Below are 9,685 nucleotides of genomic sequence, written 5' to 3' on the forward strand. Positions count from 1 at the left end.
TCTACCTTTATCACCTCCTCTCTCATTTACCCATTTTCCCACCTCCTTTCTTATAGCTCCAAGCTCTCCTACCCGCTATACCTTCTAAGCACTCTCTCTGCAGTTCCTTCCTCACCAAATACCCCGCCACTCTCCTTGATACAACTAGTATCCATCTTAGATACCTCTCCTGCACTCTTTCCATCTCCCCCCTACTTTTCCACCCCCAAATCGCCACTTCGTAACTCATCACCGACCAAACCAATCTGTTAAATAACCACACTCTCCTAGTCCTGTCATTCCCGAACTTCCTTTTTACCTATTCCCCAAATCTGCCCTAGGATCGTTGTTCCCTTTGCCACTCTTTTCCTCACATGATCACTTTGCTCACGTCCGACTTTATTACGTACCCAAGAAATATATATCTATAACTTTTCTCGATCTCCTCACCATTACAATTCTACCGCACCCTTTTCTTCCTGCCACCCCCTTTACCACACCTCATGACTTTGCCCTCCTCTATACACGTACCTCTAACCTCTTTTTCTCTACAATTATCTTCACCGTCTTTATCATACCCCTCATTTCATCCTCCTCTTTACCCAACAACACAACGTCATCCGCATGAGCTAACGAGAGTACCTTCTTTTCGCCCGATAATTCTACACCTACCCACCTCCTTTTTTCTAACTCCTCATTCAAATGAGCCAAGAAAAGCACAAAGAGAAGCAGATTTAGCGGACAGCCCTGCTTCACCCCTTTCATTGTCCAGAATCTTTCTCCTAACTTTTTTCTGATTCTCACTTTACCGCATGTTTACTTTAAGGGGACACGGGTGCAGATTTATGACAGACAATTTGATGAATTTTTTTAAACAAATTTTTTTATGTGTTGCCCTTAATATAATGACCTGAAAATTTGCATGGATGTTCAAAATAATATAATAATGTTCTGATGAATTTAATTTTGTAAATTTTATGCAATAAAAATTACAGATTTATTTATCGATCGATATGAAATCAGTATTTCATTAATATTTCAAATTCGTGATTATAAAATGTGAAAATCAAATTCTTTAGCACTTCTAAATACAATTTGTAATGTTAATTAGCATTTATTTTGAAACAATTTCTCGAAAATTCGTTAGGAAATTTAATAAATACATTGGGTCGTAATTTTATAAACAATTCGAATGTCAGTTACTTTAATAGAGTAGTGCTGGCGTCAAGAGATGGCGGTACTAGTAAATATCGTGATATTTTTTTACTGGAAGTCCTACAGATGGCAGTCCATATACCGCATGAAAATAAGTTATGATTTGCAGAAGCAATGCCAATTTTTGACTAGTCTCGTAGTTATAGGAAAACATTTCATGAATGCATTCAAATAAATTAATAGTTTGCTAATAATGTTAAGTATTTTACGACGTATAATTTTTTTATTCCAACAAAAAGTAATTAACGATAAAAAATCGATATTAATTTCGAATGAAACAGTCAAAAAAATAGGAAATACTAATAAACACCAAAATTTTGGTATTAATTTCAAATTTTTAGTTATAAAAAACGATGAAAATTAGGGCCCTTATTTTGAAAATCTTTCTCAAGGACTATAGTAACTTTAGGAAGCTTCTCTGAATGCTTTCGAGATGATGTCCGTATGTCTCTATGCATGTGTGTGTGTGTGTGTGTGTGTGTGTGTGTGTGTGTGTGTGTGTGTGTGTGTGTGTGTGTGTGTGTGTGTGTGTGTGTGTATCTGTCTTTGTATGAATATGACCCTCTTATGACTTTTGAACGGCTTGGATTGGAATCAACGGAGAGGGGTTCCAAAGAGTTTCACCAAGTTAGATTTCCTGAAAATTTGAACCGATTCGATCGTGTAGATATTGAAAAATCTCAAAAATACAAAATTTGAAAGTTTTTTTTTATCAGCTCTTAAAACCTTAGAAAACCACGTTGATCGCCGCTAATCGGATCAAAATCGGTTCCTTTGTTCATGAGATATCGATGACGAAAAAATTCGAATAAATCGATTTTTCCAAATTATACCGAAATTTTATATCAAATCAATTAGCACTTCCAATTTTTTTATAAAACTCCAAAAACAACGTCGATTGCCGTCAACCGGGTAAAAATCGGCTGACCTATTCAAAAGTTATAGCAGTTTGAAAATTTAAAAATCAGTGTTGTATTAACCGTCTATCAGACTTTTCAGCTCGTAGAGCTCAAAAGCTCAGAACAGCTAACTCTTAAGCTCGGAGAGCTAAAAATAAGAAATCAATTATATTTTTGAGTAAAATTTTTTATTGTGTTTTTTAATTTTTTTTATAAGTTTTTTTTATTTAATTTTGTCAAAAATGTTCGTCATTGTACAAATAATATTGTCCAAATGTTCTTCATTGTCCAAATTATCTTCATTTTAATACTGGAAAAAAATAAAGACATTAGTAAGATGATAAATAGTTATGATGCTAATTGAGTCTTATTAGTTTTTTATAGTAATTAATTAATGCACTGATTAAAAAATTTAACTTGATTCAATATCAAGAATCTCGAAACAAGAACACCATTTTGAAGAAAATCAAACTCTTGATTCAAGAACAAAAATTCTTAAATCAAGAAAATTGTCTTGAACCAAGAATTATATTTTAACTCAAGAATTTTTCCTCTTCACTCAAGAAATTCTTTTTCTTCAAAATGGTGTTCTTGGTTCAAGATTCTTGCTCTTGAATTAAGTTAAATTTTTTATCAGTGTAGTTATAGTTCAAAAATTTACCTCCTTTGAAAAATAAAAATTTATTGATCCGGAATTGCGATACCCGCGATTTTGATAACGGCCTCTGCCGCCCCGATTTTGGTAACGGCCTCCCCCGCGATTACCACGATTTTGGTTTTTTTTTTTTTTCCAATTTGCTTGAGACTTCCCCGCCGATTCTTGCCGTTTTTTCCCCGATGTATCCTCCTCCTTGTTAGATTTCTCTTCCTCCTCATTACTAACTAGAGCACCATTCTTTTCGATTGGCGGTATTTCCGGGGTGCTTGGCTCACCTTTTCGAGCCTCTTGGTAAGCCTGAATGGCCTTCTGCGCAGTCTCAAAAAGGATCTTCAAGTTTTCTATTAAAAAAAAAAAATTCAGTTCATTAATAAATTTACCGTGTCTTTAAAAATTAATGTAAAAATAATTTTACCTGCTTTTGCAGCATTCTTCACTCCTTCCATTTCGGATATTTTTTTTTCCTGAAATAAAAAAAGTATAGAAATTTTCAGATGTCGGCTAATTAAATTGTCATAAAAGATGGAAAGAAAAAATTTAACATTTAGAAGATTTCAAAAATTATTCGTGTAATTTTTTTATTTTTTTTTTACTTCTAAACAATTTGTCGAAAGAAATCAAAAATTGTTGAACGTCGGCTAATTTCACTATCATAAATTTTTTTTGCAGTTAAACTTCTTTAGGTGCATGAGGGTAAAATTTTTTACGGATGAAACGCAATAATAATAATAATAATCCTCGAAAAAATAAGACTCGTTTTAATAATTTTCATTCTCTACAAAAAGATGTGAAATGCAAAAAAATACCAAGAAACCGTCATAACATTGAAAAAATTTGTTGAAAATTTAAAAATTGAAGAAAAAATTTTTTATCGTACTTGGCGCGCGTCATTAAGTACCCCAAATTTTTTCGGAAGAATTACAGAAATCAGATCAGATTAAACATACAAACAAACAAGTAAACAAATAAATAAATGAATAAATAATAATAATAATGATACTCATCACCATAAATAAAACGCCATTTAGCTACACCCGATATGGATATAGGTAGATTTTTTGGATTATTTTCTTAATTTTCCCCTTAACTACCAAAAAAGTTATCAAAAGTGGTCTAGTAAAAGCTTAATCTCGAAGATAATTATGTTTATGTAAACTTTAACATTCATTTGATAGATTTAAACTATGTTTTAAGATTCAAGAAATTATTTAAAAATAAGGGCTCGAAATTCATGTGTTGCGAGGGTGGGTGCTGAAATATTGAATTTCAATTGCCAAATTGTAACTTCTGCAAACTCCAAATTTAGTAGTAATCTTAGTGTGTGATGTAAACTTCATCTCAGAATGGATTTTATTAAATCCGACCCCGAAAGCGATTGCGGGGGCGTTAACAATAAAAAATGTACATTTCCAGATTATCAAATTTTTTACGAAATTTTTCCCCTATCTAGGAGTGCGGGAGTTTTGATTGTTAAAATATCCATATTATTCAAACTCAGTTTCTACAAACATAAAATTTAACAGAACTTCGAGAGAAATAGAAAATTCAGGGATGGACTCCAGGGTCAACCGATTTTGATGTTTTTTTATCTCAATAATTAAATGTAAGCTAAAAACGAATATCGCGATAATTGAATTCATATGCAAGTTGTGTCAGAGTAATTGGTAGAATAGGAAAAAATGTCGGTTATAAACTATGACTTCTTGAGACAAAAAATTTAAGATATGTTCATTAAGCTTCTAGAACATTTACTAAAAATAAGATATGTTCATTAAGCTTCAATAACATTTACTAAAAATTTCTTTAGAACAATCGTCTCTTAAGCAGCAAGGAAAAAGTCACAGTGGGGTTTTCAAAACTTAAAATTACATATAGGTATTCAGACAACAGACTAATGAACGATAAGCCAAAGAATATATAAAATTTTTAAATATTTAATTATTGAACAAGCTTTAAGCAATTATAATAAAATATAATATAGATAATAGTAAATGTAAAAAAATACAATAGGGATATGAAATTAACCGCTAAATGTATATATATATATATATATATATATATATATATATATATATATATATATATATATATATATATATATATATACATATATATATATTTTAAGGGTGTTCCAAAATTCAATTTCCGTGGAGGACCTTTGAAAATTGGAATTTTGAGTTTTGCTCTTAACAGGAGCTGTGTTTGGGCGTTTTCTGAGGTATTTTGGGGTGAGACGATTTATTCAATTTTTATAGATATTTTAACAGGAGCTTTAGTTGGGCACTTACGGCAAAATTTTAAAATTTCAGCGGAAATGACCAAAGAAAGCTCCTGCTGAAAAAATCCAAGAAAATTAAATAAGTCGTCTCATCCCAAAATATCTCAGGAAACGCCCAAACACAGCTCCTGTTAAAAGCAGAACTCAAAATTCAAATTTTAAAAGGTCCTTCACGGAAATTCAATTTTTACGCACCCTAACATATATATATATATATATATATATATATATATATATATATATATATATATATATATATATATATATATATATATATATAGTTATTAAAGGTATAGAAGATTATATTTCCACTTCTACGACGTCCAACCCCACGCCCACCTTATCTACCTCCTCTTTCCAATCCCCGTCCTCTCTTCCACACCTGGCCTTAGTTGGCACCACCCGATGAGTCTGCATTCGCAAGTCGACGACCACGAGGAGCTAGAAAAAAATCAGATGATGTTAATAATTATTAAAAAATAAAAGTACAATTGACCTTGTAGGCCATTCCTGAAACTTTCCGCTATGTCTGAGCTCAAAATGAACTTAAAAACATAAAATCTATATATTATATAGCTCGAAAATCGAGTAGTTATCGTTAGAACTTTTATAAAAATTTTAAATTGCAATATTTATTGATAGAATTTGTGACATTCAACTCAGTTTATTCACGAAAAAACACGATCATTAATCGCGTAGCAAACAGATACTATACAGAATTTCGAATTTATTTTTTTAATCTCTGATTTTCATAGTGGAAAGTTAAAAATTAAAAAAATTAAAATCATTCAACTTACCCCAATTTGGCAGCGGGAGAATAGCCAGCTGATGAAAATTAAACAGAGAAGGCGGTGGGAAACTCAGCAGCTGGTGATCTAGTGGCTGGTTAACGAGTTGCGGTGGCTGGTTAGCCATTTGCTGCTGTGGCTGGTTGGCCAGTTGCTGCTGTGGCTCGTTAGTCAATTCCTGTCGCTGGTTAGCCAGTTCCTGCGGCTGGTTAGACATTTCCTGCGGTTTGTTAGCCAGTTGCTGTGGCTGGTTAGCCAGTTCCTGCGGCTGGTTAGCCATTTGCTGTGGCTGGTTAGCCAGTTCCTGCGGCTGGTTAGCCATTTGCTGTGGCTGATTAGCCAGTTCCTGCGGCTGGTTAACCAGTTCCTGTGGCTGTTTAACCAGTTCCTGTGGCTGGTTAGCCAGTTCCTGCGGTGACTCGTTAGCCATTTGTTCTAGTGGCTGGTTATCCAGTTGCTGCGGTGGCTGATTACCCAGATGCTGTCGTGGCTGGTTACCCAGTTGCTGCGGTGGTTGGGTAGCCAGTTGCTGCGGTGGCTGGTTAGCCAGTTGCTGTAGTGGCTGGTTAGCCAATTGCTGCAATAGATACCGCACGTTCAGCCTTGCGAAGTCGTATGGGACCTGGTGGCGAATCCCGTGAGCTTGGGCGAGTGAATTATAATAATTCACTGCCCACTGTGCGAAAGCCATTGAGTCTAAAAATGAAAGTAAAATTTGAAAAATATAAAAATGTGCGTCAAATAATCGTATTCTTCAAACCCAGTTCCTACGAACATAAAATTTGACAGAAATTCAAGAGAAATGGGCAATTTCAGGGACGAACTCAGGGTCAACCGATTTCAATACTTTTTTCTCAATAATTAAATGTTAGCTAAAAACGAATTTCACGGTTATTGACTCGATATGCAGGTTGTGTCAGAGTGATGGATAGAATCGGAAAAAATTTTGTTTATAAAGAAGGATTTTTAAGATAAGAAATTTAGGACATGGTTATTAAACTTTAATAACATGTATCAAAAATTTCCTTACAGCAATTGTGTCTTTAGCAGCAAGCAAAAAGTCATCGTAGGATTTTCAAAACATAATATTACATGTGATTATTCAGTCAACGAACTAATAATTTTACATATATGTTATTTTTACTGATCACATAACCGATAAATTTTTTTTATTACGGAATCGCGGAAACGTAACAAATTAAAATGATTGCATTTTCCAAACACATGATAAAAGAAAAAAACTTTGGCTACTTATTTCAATAGAATTCAATAGAAGAACATATATAATTCATTTTCTGTAAAAAATTGATGACACGAAGACAATTTTAATAATTAACAGAAAAATTGACCGCACTTGAATCTAAGCACACTTCATCTTTACTTGACAGATCAGTCAAAATCATTTAACTGAAACTTCATGTCAATTATTATTTAATTTTGTAAAAAAACTACGTAAATATTATTATAGTCATTGCTCACTGAAAGGTGAACTGAATATTAAATAGAATAATCACATGAATAAAAAGTAAATGCCCACTTAATAAAATTTGGAATCTGTGCAAGTCAATACAATAATCCAACTGAGTTTTAAATTGATTAAAAAATATATTTTAAATGAATAAATAAAAAGATTTATAAATAAATAAAAAATCAGCCACGATTATTTTTCTTCGGATCTGAAATAAAACACAAAAATATAAGTGCTATATACTTATTACTATTAATTATATATATTTTTTCTAAATATAGATTAAAAAAAATTGATAGATATCAATATTTTTTAATAATATTAATTTTTAATTTATTATAGTTAAAAAAAATTTTAATGTTTTTACTTACGTAACGACAATGACAGCTAATTATCCGGATGTTATAACTCGTTAAGAATGCACTTTTTTTTACACTATATTTCTTTTTGTCTTATCGATCGAATAAAAAAAATTTTAAAAATTTTCAGATTTCGGCTAATTTAATTTTCATAAATTCGCCGACGTTCAAAATTTTTGGATTTTCGTCAACAAATTATTTACAAGTAAAAAAAAATTCATGAATAATTTTTATAATTTTGTAAATGTGAAGTATTTTCTTTTAATGTTTTTGTAATCATTTTTTCAATAAAAAGAATTGTAAAAATATTCAGATGTCAGCTAATATAATTTTCATTAGAAACAAAAATAATTTGTACGTCACTAAAAATGTTTATTTACTGCTCATTTCTCAATAATCAATGAAGAATTATCTGAGATTAGATTACAGACGCAACGCAACTACACAGAACACAGAACAGTTAAATCACTCAAAATAATAATGCTTAATTGAGAACTATAATTATGATAATAACAGTAATGATAGAAATCATAATAACTTAGTAATAATGATGATTTTAAAAAATTAGACTCACCACAAAATTATAATTCCAAAACGTACGTTATATTTATCTGCCTCGTGACGCTGGTAGAGGAAGAATTTTGTATGCTGTCGACGCTGAAAATTTGAGGTTGCATTAGAAAAGTTAACAAAAGAGTTTGACTCTGGGTGGCGCAACTCGTTGAGGGAGTACATTGTCAAGCCACCAGTATCCAATCAAAATGAAGGCGCTCGTTTCCAAGGAAACGATCATCTGTGCGCTGGACTATAGATTACAAGTTTAGCGGAAAGATTAAAATTTAAAACTGATCAATTTAAAATTGATAAAACAATTATTAATAACGAAATTGATAAATATAACTTGTATATTTTTATCGGAGCACTCTATCAGAAAAAAATATTTAAAAAAGAAAAGCAAATAAATATATTATTTTGGATAATACTATAAAATATAAATTAAATTTGGAATCAGAAAAATTATTTGTTTCAACTCTTAGTGTCCTCTTCATGATTTGCATAAAATTTAATGCACAATTTTAAAAGGCGTATGATATTTTTATTTAACAAACTACGTAATACTTCTTAAAAATAATAATACTAGAAGAAAGATTTTTCTCTTAATTTATCAATATATATTAGGGTGTGCCAAAATTAAATTCCCGTGAAGAACCTTTTAAAATTGAAATTTTGAGTTCCATTTTAACAGAAGCTGTTCTTGGGCATTTACTAAGATATTTTGGGGTGAGACTATTCATTTGATTTTCATAACATTTTTTAACAGGAGCTTCGTTTGGACATTTCCACTGTGGAGATATCTCACGGCCAGAAGGGTCCAAAGTAAGCTCCTGTTAAAAGTGGAACTCAAAATACGAATTTTTAACGGTTCTTCACGGAAATTGAGTTTCATAGCAGGAAGTAAAAAAAATATATATTTTTTTTCTATCAATACCGTAATAGATATAAAATTGAAAATTTTCTTTTGAAAACATCTGTTGCGGTTAAAAAAGTAACGTTGAAACAATGAATTTATCTTGCTATTAATTTATTATAAAATTATTTACAACTTAACTGTTTAAAATCAAACAATAATTATAACAATGATCAGTGCCGCGTTGATTTTAAAATTAAAAAAATTGACTTACTTTATTAATTTTATGTTTGTTGTATTGAAATCTACTAATACAATTTATCTTTAATATTACTTTTACTAAATTTTCAAAAAATTTCCAAACTCTAAAACCTTCAAACATAAAATTAAATTTACAATGACTGAAATACAAAGCTTAATCGTGTTCAGTTGTCAGTTTATTTTTACAAATAAAGAAATGAATATATATAACATTTTCATTCATTACAATGAATACCGTGTACGATAAATCAACAAAATCGACAATTTTCAAATTAAGATTTTTATTTTATTACAATATATTATAACATCAATAAATTTTTTAGTCACAATATAAAAATATAATAATTATGATTATGAAATAACATTGGATCA

The 9,685-nt window shown here is 30.9% G+C and overlaps 1 protein-coding gene and 1 long non-coding RNA gene across 3 annotated transcripts in view; both read right to left on the reverse strand.

The window, feature by feature from the left end:
- LOC123270332 overlaps window positions 1–9,397 on the reverse strand; it is a 13,641-nt gene extending 4,244 nt beyond the window's left edge. Inside the window, exons 1-2 of the long non-coding RNA XR_006510572.1 lie at window positions 9,387–9,397; window positions 6,292–6,298 (exon numbers count right to left, since the gene is read on the reverse strand). This is a non-coding gene — a long non-coding RNA (uncharacterized LOC123270332). The remainder of the gene's footprint in view (window positions 1–6,291; window positions 6,299–9,386) is intronic.
- On the reverse strand, window positions 2,338–8,295 carry LOC123270297. 2 transcript variants are annotated; one of them, XM_044736300.1, is made up of 4 exons: window positions 8,219–8,295; window positions 3,167–3,215; window positions 2,755–3,092; window positions 2,338–2,403 (listed from the first exon to the last, which is right to left on the reverse strand). In XM_044736300.1, exons 2-4 carry the CDS (start codon window positions 3,195–3,197, stop codon window positions 2,398–2,400), a joined length of 375 nt encoding a protein of 124 aa, XP_044592235.1. In that variant the 5' UTR covers window positions 3,198–3,215; window positions 8,219–8,295; the 3' UTR covers window positions 2,338–2,397. The 2 variants fall into 2 exon arrangements, with proteins under 2 accessions (XP_044592235.1, XP_044592228.1); XM_044736293.1 differs by lacking the exon at window positions 8,219–8,295 and adding an exon at window positions 5,378–5,464.
- Window positions 9,398–9,685: the final 288 nt, after the last annotated feature.

Source organism: Cotesia glomerata, linkage group LG1 (assembly GCF_020080835.1).
Source record: "Cotesia glomerata isolate CgM1 linkage group LG1, MPM_Cglom_v2.3, whole genome shotgun sequence".
Lineage (NCBI taxonomy): Eukaryota > Metazoa > Arthropoda > Insecta > Hymenoptera > Braconidae > Cotesia > Cotesia glomerata.